Raw genomic sequence first — 24,173 nt, 5'->3', positions numbered from 1 at the left:
CTATTGTAATCGGCTTGCTTGCTTGTTGGCTCGGTGCAGTCGGACATGGTGCTTCTGGATCAAACTTGGATGTCGATGTGGCTGGGTGTTGCCTTCTAACATGGGGCCAATAGTTCTGGTCCGGGTAGTCCGAGATATATTATGGCTCCTTGGTCTTGTCTCTCGCCTCTCGTATTAGCCTGATGCAGTATGACAATTCTTTTTGATTTGATGACTTGATGGTTTGATGAATGTAGTTGAAAAGCCTTGGGAGCCGGATTCCTTGTCTGAGTAGTTGGAAATTCGTGGCAAGTGCTCGGACACGTCCCAGTCCAGTAGTTGGTCGTTGGTCGGTGTAGCACTCGGAACCTGTTCAAATTCTGTAGCTTGTACGTCTTCCAAAAAATCAAGTCGTATAGCCGCGCAGACTCCTTGCTTGCTTGTTGGTTTCTAGTTTGCACAGTTTCGAGTTCTATACGGCATCCTTGTCTGATTTGGTGACGAAGCAGGCCAGCGATCCGACTTGGGTCTGACTCGAGCCTTCCTATCAGACGGTAAGTGATTGTAGGAAATTAATTCGGTCAAGGAGCAGAGTGCAGATCGAGCTGCTCGAAATCCAATCATGTCACGGTTCACCGAAGAACGTCGTCTTGTGAGTCCAAGTTGCCGCGGACGTTGTTGATCGTAAGGGTCGACGAGAGCCGCGACTTGTCGACCAGGGCCGACGAGAGCCGCAGCAAGTATTAAGTCTTGATCGTGAGGTCCACCGAGCTCTCAAACGCAAAGCGCCGAGAACCCCTACCTGGCGCGCCAGCTGTCGATGTTTTACCACCGGCAACCCGTCACGGGGTACCCGGGACGGTGATTTGTTCGGAGGGGTATCGGCGTTTTGTAGGAACTCGATGGTAAACGCAGGGAGACAACGATTTATACTGGTTCGGCACGCCGGAAAGTCATGGCGCCCTACGTCCAGTCTGGTGTGGATAGTATATTGTGCCCTGCGCTATTTGTTGTGTTGCGAGGTATGTTGTGGTTGTGAGTTCTGTTGGTTATGTGTCGGTGCCGATCTAGGAACCCCTGCCCTCCTTTATATAGTCCAGGAGAGGCGGGAGTCCTAGTCGGTTACAAAGTAGAGATCCTAGTAGGATTACGCGTAACTAGTTCTAGTAGGATTACATGTAGGGAATCCTAGTTGGACTAGGTCTTCTTCTCTCTTCTCTGTGGGAAACCCCATGGGTCCCGCATCGACACCGAGCTCACCTAGCGCGTCGCTTGAGCCATCGATGCAAGTGACGTTAACTCAAACCCTTCGGTTGCAGAGACCGCGGATGGGGCGACAATAAAAAAATGGGCCGACCCTCGATCGAATCCCCGCTACACGTGGGGGCTCGAGGAAAGTTGGACATTGCAAGGAGACCGAATGCACGGTCATAGAACGATAGCTAGGGAGAATGTACATACGAATACAAGCGATGCTTTCTCCAACTGGTTTCGCTATCCTCTCCTCAATCTTCAGTGACATTTGACCCAAGCAATGGCCAGGGATCAGATCTCACTCGGGGGCTGATAAGGTTATAAATACACCTTTTCTGAAATAGTCGCCATGTCAGACCTCTTCCTCACGTTAAGCCTAGTGGCAAGGTTTGCGGAAGCGAATAACTAAGTATGCCTAGTTGGACTGCAAAAAACCTACGCCTCGGCGGCTACGGTGTCTTTGCTCACTAGCATGATCGAAGTTTTTCCTCTTACACCTCAGGCCCTACGGTCTTAATGAACGAAAGGGTTGAAATACGTGAGCCCCCTTTTTGGCATACAAAAAGGGAAGAAAACAAGTTCAATCAAACAAAACGAAATTGCAAATTTGTTTTTACGATACAAAAGGGTCGGCACTTGTCCATAGATTACATTAAAGTTCATCCAACCTATTTGACCAACTAACCCCTCCAGGGGAGAACTATGTCTTTGACTCTGTCCGCCAGGTCCTGCGCAAGAGGAGCCACCGCCGTCTCTATCTCATCCAGCTTGGAGGCTTCGTAGCTACGCACGAAGTCAAGGCTCATTGTCTCCAAGTCAATGCTGTCCGCATAATGAGAGCGAGCGATGGCAAAGGCTTGGGTGACTCCGGAGCGAAGAGCTTCCTTCTCGAGCTGGCGCACCCGCGCCGTGATGTCAACGGCACGGGCCGTGAGTGAGCTGGTCCCCTCTGGCCGCACCACCTACAGGTCGTCGTAGACTACTCCGAGGGCGGCACTCAGGATACCAAGCTTATCGCTCTTTGCCTGAAGGTTCCTCCTCGCCTTGGCAAGTTCCGTGGCCAGCCCGACAGCGATGGCCTCGACATCTAGCTTCTGGGCTATCATGGTTCCAAGCTCGGTCTAGAGGGAGTCGATCTTCTACTGCGCAGCATCGCGCTCTCGGACAGCCTAGTCATGCTCCCCATGGGCCGCACCACGCTCTGAGCGGAGCCTCTCCATGGTCTGGCGTAGCTCATCTCACTCCTTGCGTAGCCGGGCAGCCGCTTTGGCATCCAGGTTTGCCCTCTGCTCTAGGGCTGCGAACCTCTCCTCGGCTCCCAACATGAGCTCCCGCTCCTTCTCTGCCTCGGCTAGGAGGTCGATGATCTGCTGGCGGGTCTCGGCATCCCTCTAGAGTAGCTCGTCCCGCTCACTCCTGACTTTGGCGGCCTCCTCCTCGTCTTGCCGCACCCTCACCAATAGAGCCTCGAACGCCCTCTCGGTCTCCTCCTCATGCCGACGGGCCTCGGCCTCCCATAGCCAGAGACTGGCCACCTCCTCGTCCAGGGGAGTCAGCTCGGCCACCCTCTGTTGGGTGGCAGCAAGCTAGGCGGTCACCTCCTTGCATAGCCAGGCCTGTTTGATGAGGTGGTCCTAGTTCTCCTTCTGTTCGCAAAGGAACCAGGATTTCTCCCGGCTATGAGCGATAAGGGACTGAAAGAAGATAAACGTCAGAACACAAAAATACATGAAGAAAGAAGAAGGCGAGAGGCAAGGTCGAGTGAATACCCAGCCAGTGGGAATGATGACTTCACGTAGGGCACCCCTGGCATCATCCAAGGCTGATAGCATAGCCGCAATCCCCTCATCAAGACTCTCCTGCTCCATGCTCTCAGTGGCATCATCGAGGGAGAAGAGTGTCGATGTCGGGTCCCGCAAATTTGTCCACTGGAGCAGGGGCTCACCCCACGCAGGTGAACGGCTGCCCCCCGAGGTCAGGGCCAAGGATGATTCCCCACCGGTCCTCGAAGGTCGGGCGCCGTCACTGGGGCCGCCGATGGCGTAGATCGCGTCGCTTCCTCAGGCACCACCATGGTTGCATCCAGCTGCGCCTAGCTTATCCTAGTCGCTGCCACCTCTGCCTGCATCAGTGGGCCCTCGACCGGCAGTGTCGCGCCCACCGCAGTCGGCGCCACGAGCGCAAGCGGCATCTCCATCCGCTCCGACATCGGTAGCAAAATCACCTCCATCACCAATTGCTCGGCGACCTTTGAGGCTGCTCCCTCAGCATCGGCGCCCGCTTGTCCCGTCGAGGGCATGAGCACCACCACTGGTGGCACCTGACCAGCCAACGAGGTGGTAACAGCGGCGCCACTCCTGCCCAAAATGGGAGCGACGTCGACCGACGGCCGCCGCCTTGCCTAAAGGGTGACGCTCTTTTTAGGCGCCGGCGCCAAATGGTTGCCCCATCTCAAGATGCTGCAAGAAACAAAAGGCATAAGTGACATTGAAAACAGAGGAAATAGAGGAGTTGATGACTTATATTGGCACTATTGGGTGGTAGATACGTTTGGGGGACGAACCCCCAGGCCCCTACTCCACCTCATCGAGGTAGGGCCATTTCGAGCCCGCCCCTACTCCCGAGCAGAGGGGCTCACTTCCCTTGCATCTTGGGGTGCGGCAGCGGAGCCACCCCCTCCATCAACACCTCGGGCGGGGCGGCAGATCCACCCGCCCCTGTTGGCTCTTGGGGCATGGCAGCAGAGCCACCCCTCTTCATCGGCACCTTAGGCGCGGCGGCAGATCCGCCCACCCCTACTGGCTCCTGAGGTACGGCGGCAGGGCCACCCCGCTCCGCTAGCACCGCGGGCACAACGGTAGATCTACCCGCCCCTGCTGGTTCTGAGGGCGAGCCGATGGTCTGGACCCTCTCCGCCGGCCTCATGGGCGTGCTTTCCCGTCCATGAAACGAGAAAGGTCTCGACCCCTACAAAGGTGAGCGGGTACCTGTTAGCATGTCCTCGCTCTCTAGGCCATCACGCTCGGTGTCATCGACTACCTCATCATCATCTTCCTCGTCATCATCTTCATCACTATCAGTTTCCTCCCCTCGCTCCCGCGCCAGCAGTTTCTGCTGCATCTTCCTCTCGTCCTCCTTCGCCTTCCTCTACCGCTCGGCCTCGGCGTGGTTGCCACCCTCATGGATGGATCCCTCGACAGCGGAGCTAGGTGATCCCTATGGATGAGGTCCCTTGGCTGGCCCCACCATCTCAATGTCAGCATCAAGGGGTCGGGAGTTCAATTGAAGAGGAGGCATGAGGAAAGGAGACTTACGAGGATGATGTAGCCTGGTTTCGGCTACATCGGGGGATGCCCTGGCACCGGATACATGAACTCGAGGGGGGCGCCGACGTCTTCCCACGAAGGCTCCATCGCCTCCTTGATGCGCTGCGCTACTTCGGAGGGGGAGAGCGCTCCCTCGGCGAGCGCCGTCCCATCAAATGACGCACCAAGCACCATCGCGTACAGGGGAAGCGCACGCCTCATCAGTGGCGCCACCCTCCTCGTGTGGTAGGCCCCGATGATGCCCGACCCCTTCAGGCCCCTCTCCTTTAGGATTCGGATGGCGATGAGGTGGTCTCGGATTTTCTTCTTGTCCTTCTTTGGGACACCCCACTTTCTCCACAAGTCCGGGACCTCTTCGGCTAGACGTTCGGTAAACTCAGGCAGGGAGGCGGCTACGTCGTTCTTGAGATAGAACCAATGCGAATGCCACCCCTTGTTGGAGGTTGATAGATGCATTGACGGGTATTCGCCGACCCTATTGTTTTGGAGTTGGATGCCAACGCATCCCATCGGCGTGCTCAGCTCTTGCTTCTTCTCCCGCTTCTTCTAGAGGGTGACGGCGAAGAAGTACCGCCACAGATCGAAGTGGGGACTAATCCCCAGGAATCCCTCACACAGGGCGACGAACGCCGCCATGTGCTGGATTCCATTGGGATTGAGGTGCTGCAACTCGATTTGGTAGTAGTGCAGCAACCCCCGGAGAAATTTGTGAGCAAGGGTCGCAAGCCCCCGCTCACGGAAGCGCACGAACAAGATGACATAGCCGTCAAGCGATGACGGTACGTCCTCCTCACCGGGAAGCTGCCACTCCTCGGCGGCGGTCCATGCACAGAGAAGACCGCAGCGGACAAGGCCCTCCATGCACTGGAGGGTGACATCAGAATGGCACCACGGCTCCATTGGAAGATCGGGTGGGTGGATGCGAACTCGACAGCGGCTAAGACGCGGATGAGGAGAACTTAGGCGATTGGCAGCGACGGTTGCAGATGCGAAGGCAAGGAGGCAAAGTATGAAACCCTAGGGGTAAACCCTTTGGTTTTATAGGGGCGACGGATGCGAGGAAGCCAACCGCCTGCCTAGATCTCCGCGCCTACCACGATCCGCCACCACGTCACATCACGGGATATGCGCCCGCAATCCCTATCCTTTCCCTCCGAAGACACGCCGGACGTTTCATCTGCCCGAGCGGACCAGGACTCTTTACTAGCGAAAGGAATACAGGTCAAAAAGCGTTTCTCCGGCCCACCTGGGCCTAGGAGTTTGAGGACTGGCCCATCAATGGTTTTGACGGTCGTCCCAAGGCACCCTTACGATAAGGGATGGGACTGCAAGCGGCTAGAACTCAGGCGCATGAGCGTCACAGGAGTCTCAGCCCTCGATCGAGTCTCAGCCAGGCTGGCCCTGGCTAGATCCCTATGAATGTAATACCGGGACCCCAATCGAACTATCCAACTAACAAACCATCAAGTCTCACGGCCACACCCGCGAAAGGTCCGACCTTGGAAAAAAGGAATCGCCGTCCCCAGGACACGCCATGGGCGACAAGAGAAGGCTAGGGCCCACAGAGTCCTCCCTTTCGAAAAAACCTCCGAAGGAGTATTCTGCTCCTCCGCAAGCTCAGGGGCTACACCCACCGGATGCGCTCGCGCGCACCTGCTGGCCAATCGAAAAAACCTCCGAAGGAGTATTCTACTCCTCCGCAGGCTCGGGGATAACACCCAACGGGTGCGCTCACGCGCACCCTTCGGTAGGTCAAAAAATCCCCAGACGATTCTGCTCGAATCGCCAGGGGGCTCGGGGGCTACTGTCGGGGACCAATACTAGGGTACACGAAGAGGAGGAGTTAATACCCATCAACATTGATTCATCCAAGCATCATGAGCACGACTACACCTCTTGCTAGGCACCGCCTCATCCAGCCACGAAGGTCGCGGGCTCCGCCTCGCCCTGCCCCCGAGGGTCGGTTCGACCTCGGCTGGCTCCCGAGGGTTGGCTCCGCCCCGTCTGGCCCCCGAGGGCTGGCTCCGCCTCGCCCGACGTCTGAGGGTTGTTTCCGCCTCGCCCGACGTCTGAGGGCTGGCTCCGCCTCGCCCTGGCTCCTCCTGGCCCGACGTTTGAGGGCTAGCTCCGCCTCGCCCGATGTCTAAGGGCTGTTTCCGCCTCGTCCGATGTCTGAGGGCTGGCTCTGCCTCGTCCGACGTCTACGCACGACCCCTTTACAACAACACATAGAGCTCAAAGTCAACCGCAATACCAAGAACCGTACCCTGCATCCCTGTAGGACAGTCCCATCAGGCCATGCCAGAAGGGTGATTTGCGACCTTCCAGGCATGTTAGAGCCCAAACAGTGTTGTAGGCGCCGATATTTGACCTACAGTGTTGTGGGTGCCGTTATTTGCCCTCGGGCACGGATCCTTACGGAAGCTAACGACAACCGCTATGGTCCAGAAGGAAGCACGCATTACCCACAGTGATGGACGTGCAGTCACTGTGCTGCCTGCTCCCCGTGTGGCCACTGATCAACACCCTGGTCCGCCACGCCGTCCGCCGAGGCGGGATGGGATGTGACAACCCGCTGACAATGCTAGGACATGACATTGTCAGCGGACAGACACCTAGCGTAGCCCTGTCAGGACCAATGGCCATGCGCCCGACATGGGGCTATCCCTGCCACCGCCTGCCATGTCAGCGGGGCCCGCACAGAGGAAAAGGAAGACCCGGCATCCTTGAAAGACTTCCTTTGTCTCTCGTTTTACTTTTTCTCTCTCCCATCTGTAATCTATGTTCTCCCTTGGCCTATAAAAGGGAAAGCAGGGCACCCCACTAAGGGGATCGATTGACCGCATCGCACATCACACTACATCACAATAGAACCACGAACACATAGCTGAGCAGCAACCGAGCCCTCAGCCCCCATTCGACCTTTCCATCAGAGACTTGGGACATGTCCCTCTCTCGCCCGTTTGTAACCCCTACTATGAACTTTTCAGTGCAAATAACACGAGCAGCAGCCACGAACTGGACGTATGGACATTCTGCCCGAACCAGTATAAACCTTGTGTCTTTTTAGCACACCATCTGGGCCAGACGCACAATATTACAATTTTACTCGTTGGTGTTTAATCGAAACACCGACAAACATCGATATATAACATTTGCAATTTACCTCTGAAATATCTGAAATACTTAACACATACTCTTGCAACATGCGCTTTCAGCGTAATATCACCTTGCTGTATGAACAAAAGGAGGCTCATCGTTGCGGAGCTCGACGCTGGCGCATGGAGCTTGCCGGTGCCCCAGCGGAGGCACTGCACTGGGCGAGCACCTGCATAAGGCCACAAAAGCAGCGCTGGGCGAGCACTTGCGCGAGGAGCAACCGGCGAGCACGACGGCCTACTCAAAGAGCGCCCCCTGCAACACCCATGGCGAGCGGCCAGCAGCCGACGAGTACCCCCTCCCCGGCAAGCACAAGCATGCCAGCAGCTGACGAGCACCCCTTGCTGGCAAGCACGAGCACCACGTGCTGTGTGGCGAGCACCCCCTGGCTCGCAAGCACACGAGTTCGAGACGGGGAGGAGAGTCACAGGCTCCGCGGTATCTTCCTCTCCCTGTTGCTTTGAATGGAGAGAGGGAGGAGAAAAAGAGAGGAGATGGAACTGGAGAGAAGAAATATAGCCATCTGGAGTAGATATTTGTGTGATGGAGAAAATATGTGGACCACATGAGACCGCGTAGCGTTCGTGGTATAGTCTCCAACAGCATGCTCATCCGCCTCTACCCGAAACCACAAGCACACTGACGCACTGCTTCTAGGCTTCACTTCTCGCGGCACCACCAGTCCACCAGCATGGGCTCCCGCGTCCGAGTTCTCAGTGTCACCCATGTCCGACCCTCTGAAACCTCCAACCCTTTGACAGACAACGACGACCACGCCATCAAGGTTTCGCTCTTGGACACCATGTTCCTCCCCTACCAGCCGATGCAGCGCCTCTTCTTCTACGAGGGCGACGACCTGCCGCCCGTCCCTGCCCTGCTCGGCACGCTGCAGTCCTCCCTGGCCGCCACGCTCGCCATCTTCACCCCGCTCGCCGGCAACCTCGCGGTCTCCAAGTCGGGGGACGTCGTCATCGACTGCTCCCCGGGCGCCATCTCCCAGGGCGTCAGGTTCGTCGAGGCCGAGTACGCCGGCAGCACCGACGACATGCGCCGCCTTGCCAGCGACGCCGAGCACGACGCTGAGGCGTACGCGCAGCTCGTGCCCACTGTCGTGGTCAGCGCGCTGCCGGTCCCCGCGCTGGTCGTGCAAGTGACGAGGCCCGCGGACACGGACGACGGAGGCGGGATCGGAGCCGTGGTGGTCGGCGTGTCCATGTGCCATGGAGTGGGTGACGGGCAGGCGCTGTGGGAGTTCATCCGAGCGTGGGCTGCCGCGGCGCGGGGCGGTTCGCCGGCCTTGCCGGCGTTCCTGCCGCCGGTGTTCGACCGCGCGGTGATCAACCGCCATCCCAAGGCAGAGGCCGTGTCGCGCATGTTACTGCGAATCTTCGCGCCGGAATTGCCGATGGTGAGTTCCTTCGTTATGTCAGCCGTCAATTCAGCGTGTTTGACTGTCAGTGTTGTGGTGCCGAGCCAGAGCAGTTTTTTTTCTTTCAATTAATCGCCGTGGAAAATGAGGACACCGGACAAACATTTCTCAATCACTGTGATCGAATCAAGTTGGCACAGTGAAGTCTTCTCAAATCTCAATCATTGTTCCTGATCACTCGCTGCCACATCAGAAGACAACAAGGATCAAGTTGCTTGAGAGTTGAGACGACCCGGAAAACAAAAGAAAATAAAGAAATTTGTGTGTACCAGGATATCCCAAGATTATTCTCAGTTGAATTACTTTTTAAGATGTCAAATTTGGAATATCAGTTCACTTCAATTTTCTTAGTAGTTTGAAAAATTGCATGGAATAATTCGCGTTGCAATCACATCATCGTCTGAACAGGTGAACGCATTCCCAAAACCGGACACGACACTCCAAGGGAGAAGAACTTACCTGCTCAGCGCCCGCCTGATCCGGTCTCTGAAGCAGCGCATTTCACTCCAGACTAGCAATCATGCCGATGGCGACGGCGCACCGGACGCCGCCGCCGTAGCCAAGCCGCCAACTACCTACGCCGCAGTGGCGTCCCTAGTCTGGACGTCCGGCGTCCGCGCCAAGAACGCGCTGAGCCGCGCCGCCGCCGACGCCTACCTCCTGTTCGGCGCGGACTGCCGCGCGCGCCTGCGCCCGCCCATGCCCGCCGCGTTCTTCGGCAACTGCGTCAAGATGTGCTACGCGAGGGCCACGGTGGGCGAGCTCAGGGACGGCGGCGTGGGCGCGCTCGCGCGCGCCGCGTCGGCGGTGCGGGAGGCGGTCCGGGAGCAGCTGGAGGACCCGCTGGGCGACGTCGACAGGTGGCTGGAGCGCTACCAGGCGGTCCCGCAGGACAGGTTCGTGCAGATAGTTTCGTCCAACCGGTTCGCCGCGTACGAGACGGACTTTGGTTGGGGCAAGCCGAGCCGGGTGGAGCTCGCAGCTGTGTTGGACAGGGAGCTCGTGGCGGTGGTCGGGGCGCCGGATGGCGCAGTGCAGGTGTCCGTGGTGCTTGACCGGGGACGCATGGAAGACTTCGAGGCCAACTTCTTGTCGCAGTTGGACGGTTTGGAATGACACCATGATGGATTGTGTTGTCTGCGTGTTACTTTTCTAGTGGCACTATAATAAATTAAAAGAGATTGGGTTTGGTTGAGATAAGTGAAGAATTAATGAAATTTGAGTACCTACCGTCTTTTAATGAAGTGGTCCGTCGAGTTAGATTGCTTTTTGATGTTGCTGAGGATGCTTGTGAAGCTTTGGTACCTAGTAGGTTCCATACTTCGATGCCAGTGAAAAATGACTTACTATGTGCTCATGCAAATTAAGTCAAATGGAACTTTTATAAGAATTTAGTGAAGGGATCTCAAATGAATTGTAGGTCGTAATGACAATACGCTAAGGGTTGAGGGCAATAGTTCCATTGCGAGGGAGCATTGATATTGATAAGGAGCCAATTGAGCAAGTAAACCAAGAAGGCCCATCATCACGCCAAGAACTAAGCTTCATGCTGGACTTATCGTATGTATCCATTCGTGAGATGGAGCAAGATTATCCTGGTTATGATGAGGCTCATGTTAATAAGGACTACGATGTAGAGACCTTTTAGGAGTAGGCGAATGGAAAAAGGGTTGTCGATGATCAAGATGGCGACGATGAGGGAAATGAAGAAAGGGTAGATGATAATGTCCATGAGTTTAAGTGGCATGGGGGTGATGCGGTGGCAGAGGCTAGTCAAAGGCATGAACAAGTGATTGGGGAAACACAAGCATTGCCCATCATGATGAAGTCATTACATGGTCGTACCCATCAGCCATTGACTATGTCGGGCATAATGATTCCACCATTGGCATCGAAGGAGAGGAGGTAGCTTGACACTACAAGTGTAGTGGTTCTCGATGTCGGTATTTGTTCGAGGACATTCGTTTAACAAAGCTTGTGTTTCGTAAGGGTGGATAGAGGTCCATGGAGTCGAAAGCAAATAGTGAGAAGGTGTTCATCCATAAGGGTATGGTTTTTGAGAGCCTTGAAGACCTCAAGTTCTGGCTTAAGGATGATTTGGTGCAACATCACTGTACATAGAAGATGTGGTTCATTCATCAACTAAGCTTAGGTAAATGGTTTGTTGCCAACAAGGCTGTGGATGGCGATGAGGTTCAGAAGTGGAGGGCCACTAGAGTGAATCAACCACACACCTGTGGTATCTTAAGGCCGTCCCAAGAACACTCTCACGACAAGGCACATTGGTGGCTAGATAAATGGTATTGCCGACCCGAAAGCTTGTGTCTCCGTGTTATTTGGATCCATTGTAGGGTTCACCAATTACCATGTAAAATTCATAAAGAATTTTTTTATGCAGTAAGGAATATTGATTTGTCAACTATGATTTGATCTATTAGATTTCAATAAAGCATGGTAACTTACCATGTTCATTTTTAATCGCCACATCCTAAAATATAAGCGAGTTTGTCCCAAAATTAAACTATTTCAAGTTTGTCTAAGTTTATAGAGAAAAGTATTATCGTCTATTTAGTTACATCAAGACGCAGGGAATAGCAACCAAATTGACTGGAAATTGGAGGCACTGCTTCCATTTGTCTTTGTTAGGCCACAAAAGGGTTGATATAATGTGTCTTCTTGGAGCGGTCGATCAGTGTTTCGCTGTGAGGCCACCCATGCTTGCCAAATGGTAGTATTCTAGCCTCCACAGTTTATATTTTACGCATTAGAAAATGGCCAACTTCGATATCATGTAGGAACCGTAGGATAATAAGTTGTTTGCAACTCAAAAGCAGCAGGCAGTGATCAACAAGCTACCAGCACCATGAGGTCCCGGGTGCGAATTCTCGCCGTCACCCATGTGCTTCCATCCCCAGATCATCAGACTGCCATCTGGTCACCACCAGAAGCCGTCTCCGACGACGGCCATGTCAAGCTCTCGTTTATGGACGCCTTATTCGTCGACAGGGTGCCAATGCAGCGTCTCTTCTTCTATGAGGGCCCCGACGTTCCGTCCTTGTACACGCCACTGGACCAGCGGAGGAGAAGCTTCCTGCTCCGCGCCGACGACATCAGGTCGCTGAAGCAGAGCATACTGACACAAAGCCAGGCCATCGGCGGACACCTGGGCACATTCCCAAGCACCTACGTTGCGGTGTCGTCGCTGGTGTGGAAGTCCATCGTCCGCGCAAAGTCCCTAGACGACCCCGCCGGCGGCGACGCCTACTTCCTGGTGGCAGTGGACCTCCGGCGCCGCCTCGGCCCGGCGCCGGCGGTCGACGAGCGCTACTTCGGGAACTGCGTGGCGCCGTGCTACGCGAGGGCCGCCGTGCGCCACCTGCGCGACGGCGGCGCCGGGCTGGGACACGCCGCGGTGGCTATCAGCGACGCGGTCCGCGCGCAGCTCAAGGACCCGCTGGGCGGCGCGGAGCTCTGGCTCGAGGACTTCCTCGCGTTGCCCAAGGAGAGGCTCACGTTCACGGGGTCGTCGAACAGGTTCATGGCGTACGAGACGGACTTCGGGTGGGGCGCGCCGAGCCGGGTGGAGCTCGTGTCGCTCTTCACCAGGGAGCTGGTGCTGCTGCTGGGGGCGGAGGACGGCGGTGTGCAGGTCACCGTGTCGCTGGACCATGCACACATGGAGGGCTTCGCAGCCAACTTCATGCAGGTGTCACGACGAGGGGACGGAGCCAAAAATTTGGAGTAAATATGACGACGCAGGTGGTTGATAAAAAAATCAAAACTCGATCATTTGCTTGGGGTGTACTGCACTACTGCAGTGTTTGAAACTCATGTGTTTGTAATAAGCCAAACAAACAAGAGCAGTTTCGAAAAAAGAAGAAGGGGGCTGCATATCTTCAATAGTTGACGATTGTTGTATTTTAATGAGGACACATTTTAATTCAATGAAAAACAATTATACCATAAGTCTCATATATTCTAAATCTAAATTTGAGTCTAGGATTTTGACTAAATTAGACGTTGTCCCAAGTTATCATCAATTTAAGTTGGCTGTGTCCACCGTGGAGAAGGACCAGAGGAAGCCGGGAAGATGGCCGGGGGCGTCGGGGAGGTGGAAGAGGTGGGCCGGGACCGACGCGTCGACGGCTGCTGTAGGGAAGATGGGAGGTCGGCGGCATGAGGCGTGCCATGGCCTCCGAGCCCTCCTCCGACCGCGCCACGGCTGTCCACGCCCTCATGAACTGCCACACGGAGTGGCCGTCAGCCACGGCGTGGCGGATGGCCACCGCGACCACCACAGCGCGCCCGCTGCCGACGGCCGGCCTCGTCACCTGCACCGCTATCACCGGGGCCGGCAGCTGCCTCGCGTCCAGCTCGGGCCCGAGCTCCATCAGCGCGTCCCTGTCGCCCTCGTCGCCGCCACCACTGGCCACGCGGCGCATGTCGTCGATGCCGCCGGCGTACTCGGCCTCCACGAACTTGACGCCAGACGACACCGCGGCCGGCGAGCAGTCCACGACGACGTCACCGCCGGCTGATGGGCGGTAGGTGAGCTTCCCTGCAAGAGGGAAGAAGATGGCGAGCACGGTGGCGAGGGAGGACCGCAGGGAGCCGACGAGGTCCGGGAAGGGCGGGACGCCGGGGCCCTCGTACATGAACAGCCGCCGCATCGGCATGACCCTGTCGACGAACAGGGAGTAAATGAACGTCAGCTTCATGATGCCGTCGTCGTCGGGGAGGGGCTGCGGCGACGGCGAGTAGAGCGCAGCTCGATTTTGATCCGGGAGGACATGGGTGACGTTGACGCACGCTGGAGCTCATCGCGTACGGATAATCTAGCTATGCAAGAACCAGCCAGCCAGCAGGAGTATGATCAAAGCACATTACACATCGGTCTCACCTGCTGCCGGCGACTTCTCACCCACCACTGTATTGTATCGATCCCCATCGGTCTCACCTGCTGCCGGCGACTTCTCGCCCACCACTTGCCGGCGACTTCTCGCCCACCACTGTATTGTATCGATCCACATCGGTCTCACCTGCTGCCGGCGACTTCTCGCCCACCACTGTATTGTATCGATTGGAGACAAAGGCCATGGCTTGTTTGATTTATAAGCCGTACTTGTTTAGTCAATGAATAGTATATTTCTCTCACACTAAATCAGTCGACAATACTTTTAGTCATGGCTTATCAGCCAAACAAGCCAAGCGAACAGTGCGTTGGATGGTGCTGTGAGTGTCGGTCGCCTTGTGTTGCCTACTGCTTCTTCCCAGGAAAATTTACATACAAATCCATATAATTATATTTAACTAGGTATACAAATGTTATATTTATCATGAAATTATGTTCCACGATTATATTAATCTAATATACTTGTCATCTAGATTGTTAATGGAGGCGGGTGCTCTAATGAGATTGTTAATTTTTTTACAGGACGAGCGAGTTAGGAAGACTGCCTCTATTAATAATTTTATAGAGGTGGCCAAGTAACATGTTTTAATGCCCCATTGTTAACAGAGGTGGTTGTACGCCTCTGTTAAGGATTAATGGTAATGAGGCCTATATCAACCACACCTTCTTCTCCCTTCCAGAGATCACTCACTTGGACTCATTCTTGCTTGAGTTGAGGTGCTTAAGGAGGCCCAAAAAAGTGATTTCTCAAGGAGGGAGGTTTTGATCTTGATTTGTTTGGAAGAGTTGTATGTAAGTGGCTAGTTTGTGGCTCCTATGTATTTTATATTTGTTATTTTTTTTTATCTTTGATGGATTTGGTGGTCTAGATCTAGTTCTATATGAGATCTAAATGGTGGGGATAGAGAGAAAATGATAGATGTGTGTGTGAGGCCAAAAGAAGAAGAAAAGAAAAATGTCCATATACATGCTTTGTAAATTATGGAGACTAACTTTCCCATATAATCCTATATTTTGTGACATGTTATATTTTTTGCAAAGGGAGAAATTGTATTAAGAAGCCATAGCACAAAACATCCCCAGTCTTATAGAAAACAACTTGGCAAAATTGGAAATTACAGCATGCAACACCAAAAACACCAGAATGTTCTTCTCATCGTCACCTGAACATCGTCCGCTAGAAATGACTGTCGAGATCGGGCCAAGATCCACCTCCTAGCCTCACAGGGATCTGCCACAAGAGTGAGCGCCTGGAAACTCCATCAGAATGCATCATTGACATTAAATGAGCATCGGTTGCCGACATGCGAAGAAAAGGAGAGGATGAGGGATCCGCTAGTGTCGACCATGAGACCAACGACCAGAAGATTATTTTGCCATTACCAACACTATCATTAGCACGAACAAGGAACCCACACAAGGGGATGCCAAAAGTTCCCACCTTTTCGCAAAAAAGGGGACAGAAAGCCTTACACTTCTGCCAATAAAGGAGTTGGAGCACCACGTGCCGAAGGGCACGCCACAACCAGCCACACTGAAGTCCTCCATGCGACTGTCGACGATGAAACAGAGGCAGCAAAACCACCCATGCAGCGCTACCACCATGGGTAAACTAAATATGTAAAGCACACCGACAAGGTCAAGGGGGTCACCAGCTGAAAGCTCTAGTTTGGTTTTGGTGAATTGATGAAATCCTAAGTGCTTGTGATCAATCAAATGCTAGCAATCAAGTGCAAGTGCTTCAACCAACCAATGTTGCAAGAGATCATCCATTGGATACTATAATTGGTGATATTTCAAGAGGTGTGCAAACTAGATCAAGATTGGCTTCATTTTGTGAGCATTTCTCATTTGTGTCATCAATTGAACCTAAGAAGATAAATGAAGCTTTGAAGGATGTTGATTGGGTCAATGCTATGCATGAAGAGCTAAACAACTTCACAAGAAACCAAGTATGGGAGTTAGTTGAGAGGCCTAAGGATCATAATATGATTGGAACTAAGTGGGTCTTTCGGAACAAGCAAGATCAAGATAGGATAGTAATAAGGAACAAAGCAAGATTAGTAGCTCAAGGTTACACTCAAGTTGAAGGTCTTGACTTTGGAGAAACATATGCCCCGGTTGCAAGATTGGAAGCAATTAGAATCTTGTTAGCCTATGCTTGTGCCCACAACATCAAGTTGTACCAAATGGATGTGAAGAGTGTATTTCTAAATGGGTATATCAATGAGCTTGTGTATGTTGAGCAACCTCCTGGTTTTGAAGATAAAAAGAAACCCAACCATGTTTACAAGTTGAGAAAGGCTTTGTATGGATTAAAACAAGCACCAAGAGCATGGTATGAGAGATTGAGGGATTTCCTACTCTCTAAGGGATTCAAAATGGGAAAGGTTGACACCACTCTCTTCACCAAGAAGCTTGGAAATGACTTGTTTGTAATGCAAATCTATGTTGATGATATCATTTTTGAGTCAACAAATCAAAATTTTTGTGAGGAGTTTGGCAAGATGATGGCTAGTGAGTTTGAAATATCCATGATTGGAGAGCTTAGCTACTTCCTTGGTCTTCAAATCAAGCAAATGAAGAATAACACATTTGTGAGTCAAGGCAAGTATATCAAGGACATGCTAAAGAAGTTTGGAATGGATGATGCTAAAGCTATTAGTACACCAATGGGGACAAGTGGAAGCTTGGATAGTGATGCTAGTGACAACATGGTGGATCAAAAGAAGTATCGGTCTATGATTGAAAGCCTACTCTATGTGATTGCATCATGGCCAGATGTGATGTTTAGTGTATGTATGTGTGCTAGATTTCAAGCCTCGCCAAGAGAAAGTCATTTGAAGGCAACAAAGAGAATATTGAGGTACTTGAAGCATACACAAAATGTTGGATTATGGTATCCCAAAGGAGCAAGATTTGAGTTGATTGGATATTCAGACTCCGATTATGCGGGATGCAAAGTTAAGAGAAAGAGCATATCGGGCACATACCAACTATTGGGAAGATCACTTGTGTCTTGGTCATCAAAGCAGAAAAATAGTGTAGCACTTTCAACCGCTGAAACGGAGTACATTTCGGCCGGTAGTTGTTGTGCTCAATTACTTTGGATGAAGGCTACTTTGAGTGACTTTGGAATCAAATTCAAACAAGTACCATTGCTATGTGACAATGAGAGTGCAATCAAGTTAACCAATAATCCGGTTCAACATGTAAGAACAAAGCACATAGATACCCGCCATCATTTCATAAGAGATCACCAACAAAAAGGGGACATTTGCATTGAGAGTGTGGGCACCGAAGATCAACTTGCCGATATCTTCACCAAGCCACTTGATGAGAAGAGGTTTTGCAAGCTAAGGAATGAATTGAACACACTTGACTCCTCCAATATGTGTTGATGCACCCCCCACTTGTATGACATGCCTCTTCTTCGAGCAATCCAAGGTAAAAGTTGATTGGCATGGCATACATCCTTGCTAAGGACATGTTTAGTGTATCTAGACATATTTCACATTTGAATAGGCTCATTCATGAAAATCAAATGAATTTGATGCTTGTATGGTACCACTATTGCTTGTATGCTTGAAATGATCTAGTGGTAGCATATGACATGTTTGTGGGCTTGTAAACCTAGTGTTTGATCTAGAAAATAAGTTATAAGTGTTTAACTCAACATGGTACAAGATAACCCTTATTTGGTGGTGTGAAGAAGCTTGTCCTTGGATTAAACCGAGTTAAATATCTTTTGCAAGTGATCTAGATTGAACCAAATTGGGAAAATGATCCTCACTTCACATGGTTTTACCCCAACCTATCTAAAATTTGAGCTCACCTTTTTGTGCTAATTGTTGACAAGGGGGGGGGGAGAAATTCACAAAGATAGTAAGATAAGGGGAGCAAATAAATGAAATAACAATAGAAGGGGATCAATCAATCAAAATTGCACACAAGTAGGGGGAGCAAGCTCATAAACTTGTATGTTGCATTTTGAATGTGCAGTTCATATATTTGCTTGCATAGCACAAGTCTTAAATTTCAATATCCATGCTTGTGTGGTGTATGCTAGTTGTAGTTGTGAATGATGAAATAAAAAACTAGCATGCATAGGTTAAGTAACTAGACTTATGTTCATTTTATGAAAACTAGACTTTTACTTCTAATGTTGATCTCACGGGGTATTCTAGTTTTTGTGTATGTCTAGTTACTAATGGTGCTAAGGATGGTATATTGGTGCACTCCGATTAGTATCACGCTTCAAAGGTCCATCTTTTATACCTTAGCATCATTTGGTAGACATTGTCTCCTATATTACCTATCTAAGCATATGTGTAAGCTATAATCCAAACTCTTAGCACATATGTAGAGGGAGCAATTGCTACCATTTGGGGTTCATGAAACTTGTCCATATTCTTTTACACATGTAAAAAATGCTTGGGCAAGCAACATGGATTCAATTAAACTTCAATTCATATCTTTGTGTAAGGGTTGTCATCAATTACCAAAAAGGGGGGAGATTGAAAGCTCTAGTTTGGTTTTGGTGAATTGATGAAACCCTAAGTGCTAACCTAGTTTATCTAAGTGATTATGAGATAGGTGGCATATTCCAAGTGGTGAAGCAAATGAAGATCATGACATGATGATGATGGTGATGGCATGGTGATGATCAAGTGCTTGAACTTGAAAAGAAGAAAGAGAAAAACAAAAGGCTCAAGGCAAAGGTATAAGTGGTAGGAGCCATTTTGTTTTGGTGATTAGGACACTTAGCGAGTTTGATCACATTTAGGTTTGATAGACGTACTATTAAGAGGGGTGAAACTCATAGTGTAATGCGGTTATCAAAGTGCCACTAGATGCTCTAACTCATTGCATATGCATTTATGATCTAATGGAGTGCTAACACCCTTGAAAATGTTTGTGAAAATATGCTAACACACATGTGCACAAGGTGATACACTTGGTGGTTGGCACATTTGAGCAAGAGTTCAAAACTCCACCAGTGGAGTGTTCGCCCGTAGAGTGCGGATAGTCCGACGGTGCCACCGGCACCCTATACAGAAAAGACAGGGTTTCACAGAGTGACCGGACGTCCGGTTAGTAGCAGCAGTGAGCGCGCATCTCGGTCTTGTGACTGGACGTTGGCGCGAAGTGTGACCGGGCGCTCAGGGTCCGCATCCGGTCAATGCTGACGTACGCTGATGTGGCAGCACACAGAGGAGACAGTAAGTAATCGGACGCTGGGTGTGTCCGGTCGGTGGTGACCGGACGCGTCCGGTCGTGACTGGTACCTTACTGGAAACGACCAGACGCTGGGGGTCCTACGTCCGGTCACTTCGAAGCAGCACATCCGGTCACAAGTTAAATGTACTGATGACCGTTGAGATCGGGCGATCAGCATTTGAAGCAGGGGACACGTGGCACACATCGTGCGACCGGACGCTGGGGTCCAGCATCCGGTCGATCTGACCTGCATGTCCGGTCATCCCATTTTTCAGTGGACTGAGGAGCCAACGGCTCTATTTCGTGGGGGCTTCTATTTAAGCCCCATGGCCGGCTCAAGCTCACCCTCTTGGCCATTTGCATTGACATAGCAACCTTGTGAGCTTAGCCAAAACCCTCTCACTCATCTCCATCATTGATCCATCATCATTGTGAGATTGGGAGAGAATTCAAGCGCATTGCTTGAGTGATTACATCTAGAGGCACATGGTATTTGTGTTTCACTGCGGGATTCACTTGTTTCTCTTGGTGGTTGCCGCCACCTAGACGGCTTGGAGCAGCAAGGATCATCGAGCGGAGGTTGGTGATTGTCTCCGGCTCCGATCGTGGTGATTGTGAGGGGTCTTGTGCCTTCCCCAGCGGAGCGCCGAAAGGTAACTCTAGTGAATTGCTCGTGTCATTGAGTTACCTCACTTGTGGGTAGGTTCTTGCGGTGTCCAATTGTGTGGACGAGGTTCGTGCAACACCTCTTAGCCGCCAAACTACCAAGTATTGGTCGACACAACGGGGACTAGCGTGCCAGCAAGCACGTGAACCTCAGAAGAAAAGTTGGTTGTCTCTTGCCCTCTGGTATTCTCCAAGTGATTGATTTAATATTCATCTTGTGATTGGTTCTCTCCTCTACACGACGGTATAATCACCCTACTCACTCACTTATATTCTTGCAAACTAGTTGTAACAAGCTCTTTAGTGTAACTAGAATTAAGAGCTTGCTTTATAGTTTAAGTTCATCTAGTGGAGCTCTTTAGTGTAGCAAGTGTGAGAACTCTTAGTGAGTAGTGAAATAGCAAATTATGTGTTTAGTGATCATAGCAACTAGAATTGTTGGATAGGTGGCTTGCAACCCTTGTAGTGCTAGAGCAAGTTTGCATTTCGCTATTTGTTATACTAATCAAATTGCTCTAGTTGATTTGTAGATTTTTAAATAGGCTATTCACCCCTCTCTAGCCATATTAGGACCTTTCACCAGCGTGCTCCTCCAGTAGGGCTCTAGCGTGGCAGTGGACTTCCCTCTTCTTTCTCTTCCTCATCTCCTTCTCCTCTCTTCTCCCTTCTGCTCTTCTCTCTTCTTTGTTCTTTCTCTGCTCCTTGTTCAAAAGAATGAGGGAGATGAGAGAGTGGAGAGGGGGGACTAGTGTAGTGATGTGGGTGGTTTTGTGATGGGTAGCTAGGTGTACTGACCTGTGGGCCTAGGGGGCTTTAGAGTTTGACAACTCACCATTTGGTGCATGGTTGTGATCTATAAGACTGTCCGATAGTGATATGGTATGCAAAAGTGTGCAGACCTGTCAAGTTTATCGAGGTCTTAACAGTCTGCTCGTCGAGTGATGTCAGACTGTTCGATAAATGTTGATAGAGACAAGAAAGTGCAGAAATTGATATGCATGTTTTGAAACATGACTTTTTAAGTGCACATGATGCTCATGAGGCATGTGTTATTCCAAAGTGCACGATCAGGTCATGACAACTTCCATATCCCCAACTTTGTTTTGCACTCACCAATAAACCTCACACTACTACAAAAAGCATTTCTAGGGGCGGCTGGTAACCCTTTGTAGGGGCGGTTTGACCAGCCGCCCCTACGCAAGGGTCTCTACAAATCATGCATTTGTAGGGGCGGTTCCCAGGCCGCCCCTACAAATCAATTTGTAGGGGCGGCTGGTGTTTCCAGCCGCCCCTACAAATCGATTTGTAGGGGCGGCTCGTATTACCAGCCGCCCCAACAAACAGGTATTTGTAGGGGCGGTTCAATCTAGAACCGCCCCTATAGTATGTTTTCCCACAAAAAAAATCAAATTTTCAATTCAAAATCGCGTTGCCGAACGTCCCACGACCAACGTTCCGAACCACATTCGCGTTGCCGAACGCCCCACGACCAACATTCCAAACCGCGTTCGCGTTGCCGAACGCCCCGCGACCAACGTTCCGAACCGCGTTCGCGTTGCCGAACGCCCCGCGACCAGCGTTCGCGTTGCCGAACACCCCGCGACCACGACTACAAGCATAAGAGTATTCTATAAACTACAATTACAAGTCCAATTCACAAGAATATATACAATCCATCATTAAATATACAAATTCCATACACATTGTTATCAATGTCCTAGAGCTAGCCTTTTAGTCTCACGAAGGTGTTGGTACTGAGGATTTGTACCTAACTCAGACTCTCGGTCATGGTAGGCGCCTCTGACGTGTACAATCTGGTCCAATATGAAGTTGCAAAGGTCGCCGACGAGCTCTAAGAGTTGGTCATCCTTGTATGGGTCTCTTTTCATTCTTTTCTCTTCTCTCCACTACAAGAAAACAACTTTCGGTTTAGTATTTCATACCATTTACGAAGTTTTTATACTACGGGTGAAGAGGTTCGAACTTACCCTTAAGGGGTGTCTCCTGTAGGCACCGGTGTTACCCATTATAGAACATATATAGTATCCACAATGTACACTCCCAGGCTTCTGCTTGGGGCACTGTGTGTTTTGCATATGAAAATGTTAAGTAATGCTTTTGATAGCCATGTAACGGAGTACTGAAGAAGTAAGTTACACTTACTGCACATAGTGTTTTTATAGCCAGCTTTTCCTTTCTTGCTGGATCATGCCTTCCATGATGATTAGTGACATAGAACCTAAATGCCCTGTTTGAATTATTTTAGCAAATACAACTTGTTAGTATCCAAAAGTGAATGTTACAAGTATGTATACAAACATATAAGCTAATGAGGATTGTCGATATGTATATGTCTTGAGAATCGATATGAAGTCTTTGTATGTCACCGTGTCCTTATCTAATGAATCAAAGACCCATGCCATGCTCCTCCCAACATCGATGGCTATACAAATCCAGTGGTTGCTGCATGGATTTAATCATAGAACTAGATAGGCCCTTTTGCATCGAATAAAATATATCGAACAAAGCTTTAAGTATAGAGTTGAGCTTACTCGAAGTTGTATAGTAGCCATATAGTAGAGTGGTGTTGGAGATTTTTGAAAGCCAAGGCAATGTATGCCGCAACCTTAAGGGACTCTTCCCTTAGCTTCGCACTATGGATGTGCTCTTTCTCCCGAAGAGTCTTTGCAGCTGCTAGCTCTTTGGCATCTAGTGTCCACCGTTTATGGTAATTAAAATTTGTTTGGGCTATAGCTTGAGGGTCTACATACCCGGCTTTCACACTTGGCATTTGTTTGACAATGTGCACTTGCATTCTACAAATCATGGCATGGGTTAGTTACAACAAAATTCAAAGATTACATTCATATCATATCGGGAGGACAAGGACTTATAGGCACCACGTGCGAATTAGATTCATCTCCATTTCTCTCAGGTGAAAGCATGTGTGCATGTCATTGAAGTCAAAGACAATTTTCCTGGCTGGGCTTCCAAATGTGCCGGTGGGAAAGCATGCTTGTATGATATCTATGCTCGTTGGGAGAACATGCAAGTACCAATCATGGAACCTTCTCATTCCAAGTGGTAGGCGCTGGATGTCCCGGTTTGGTAGGAAGGGCTTGCCTCTTTCATATGTTTTTGGGCAATCCTTTGACCATTTGATGGCATCAACATTTGGATACTGCTTTGCAATTTGGTGGAGTTTGCTAGTGACGGCCTCCTCAGAACCCTGTGATGAGACTTTTTTAACTTGGTTCTTAGGCTTGAACTGGTCATGGGAATACCACTTGGACACCGACGAAACGTCTTTGATCGGAACATAAACTTGCCTTATATTGATTGGAATCTTCTTTCAAAGTTCCCATTCAGGCATGTCCTCATCTTCTTATGCATCACCTTCTTCAGTAGGCACTCATTGTTCATGTATCGGTTGTGCTTGTTGAGAAGACTGTGGCATCTCATGATGCACTTGCTCAGTACGAGCTGGAGAAGGTTGTGGCATCTTATCAGGCACATGCTCGATAGGAGGCAGGGAAGAATGTGGCATCTCAGGAATGTGGGGGTCACAAGACGGTGAAAATATCTCCCCGACCTCAACAACTCGCTCCAAATTTGGGAGAGGGGGAGGCGGCGAAGAAGCAGTCAATATAATGTCCCGTTTGTGCCAGAGGATGAACTGCCACATAACGTCTCCGAGTAACACCAGCCCCTCGGGAGTTGCATAGTCTATCCTCCACTGCATGAACTCGGGCTTCATTGTATGCACGTTAACCCTAGTGTAGTCCGGCAGTATCTTATTATTGTGGTGTAAGCCATGGGGAGGATGTGCCACACCCGTTGCCAACTCCATCACAGTGTTCTGCCGGCCGCTGAGAAACACCAAGGTGCAACTAGTTGGTTCCCATATGCGATCGACTAGGGTTGTGGCTACAGTGGAACCTTGGCTGCTAGGAACTTTTGGAGGGCTACCAACTAATGCTAGTTCTCCCAGCGGCATCACTAATATCCGTGGCTCCATAGACAGTCCTTGCTCCTCCAGCGCCTTTGCAACTAGAGCCTTCACTTGGAGCTCAAGACTAGCCTGTCCTCTTCGAATCCTTGCTTCCAGGTCATCCTTTTCCCTAGCCCCCTGGTGCGGCCTGTGTGCTCCTTGTTTCCCAAGCCAAGGCTTAGCTCGTCCCTCTCTCTGGAAGGATTAAATGAGCCCTTCTCTTTGTCTTCAGCATAT

The 24,173-nt window shown here is 50.8% G+C and overlaps 3 protein-coding genes across 4 annotated transcripts; 2 read left to right on the top strand and 1 right to left on the bottom strand.

Annotated features, from left to right (window-relative positions):
• The first annotated feature begins 8,314 nt into the window (after positions 1-8,314).
• On the top strand, positions 8,315-10,364 carry LOC136528149 (anthocyanin 5-aromatic acyltransferase-like). Its single transcript, XM_066521066.1, has 2 exons — positions 8,315-9,126; positions 9,556-10,364. The coding sequence occupies exons 1-2, from the start codon at positions 8,410-8,412 to the stop codon at positions 10,261-10,263; spliced, it is 1,425 nt and encodes a 474-aa protein (XP_066377163.1). The 5' UTR covers positions 8,315-8,409; the 3' UTR covers positions 10,264-10,364.
• Positions 10,365-11,859: 1,495 nt separating this feature from the next.
• LOC136528150 (anthocyanin 5-aromatic acyltransferase-like) lies at positions 11,860-12,911 on the top strand. Its single transcript, XM_066521067.1, has one exon. The coding sequence runs from the start codon at positions 12,011-12,013 to the stop codon at positions 12,890-12,892; it is 882 nt and encodes a 293-aa protein (XP_066377164.1). The 5' UTR covers positions 11,860-12,010; the 3' UTR covers positions 12,893-12,911.
• Positions 12,912-13,152: 241 nt separating this feature from the next.
• On the bottom strand, positions 13,153-14,274 carry LOC136528152 (spermidine hydroxycinnamoyl transferase-like). 2 transcript variants are annotated; one of them, XM_066521069.1, is made up of 2 exons: positions 14,048-14,274; positions 13,153-13,827 (listed from the first exon to the last, which is right to left on the bottom strand). In XM_066521069.1, the coding sequence occupies exon 2, from the start codon at positions 13,821-13,823 to the stop codon at positions 13,161-13,163; it is 663 nt and encodes a 220-aa protein (XP_066377166.1). In that variant the 5' UTR covers positions 13,824-13,827; positions 14,048-14,274; the 3' UTR covers positions 13,153-13,160. The 2 variants fall into 2 exon arrangements, with proteins under 2 accessions (XP_066377166.1, XP_066377165.1); XM_066521068.1 differs by having other exon boundaries at positions 13,153-14,271.
• Positions 14,275-24,173: the final 9,899 nt, after the last annotated feature.

Source organism: Miscanthus floridulus, chromosome 19, assembly GCF_019320115.1.
Source record: "Miscanthus floridulus cultivar M001 chromosome 19, ASM1932011v1, whole genome shotgun sequence".
NCBI classification, from domain to species: domain Eukaryota; kingdom Viridiplantae; phylum Streptophyta; class Magnoliopsida; order Poales; family Poaceae; genus Miscanthus; species Miscanthus floridulus.
Note: the sequence above shows the minus strand (reverse complement) of the source record. Positions and strands in the feature narration are given on the sequence as shown.

Bases quoted from the DNA above. Each gene is read 5' to 3' on its own strand.
- LOC136528149 (XM_066521066.1), top strand. From the start codon at position 8,410: ATGGGCTCCCGCGTCCGAGTTCTCAGTGTCACCCATGTCCGACCCTCT. The intron at 9,127-9,555 runs GTGAGTTCCTTC...TCGTCTGAACAG, and splicing joins TCGCGCCGGAATTGCCGATG to GTGAACGCATTCCCAAAACC.
- LOC136528150 (XM_066521067.1), top strand. From the start codon at position 12,011: ATGAGGTCCCGGGTGCGAATTCTCGCCGTCACCCATGTGCTTCCATCC.
- LOC136528152 (XM_066521068.1), bottom strand. From the start codon at position 13,865: ATGAAGCTGACGTTCATTTACTCCCTGTTCGTCGACAGGGTCATGCCG.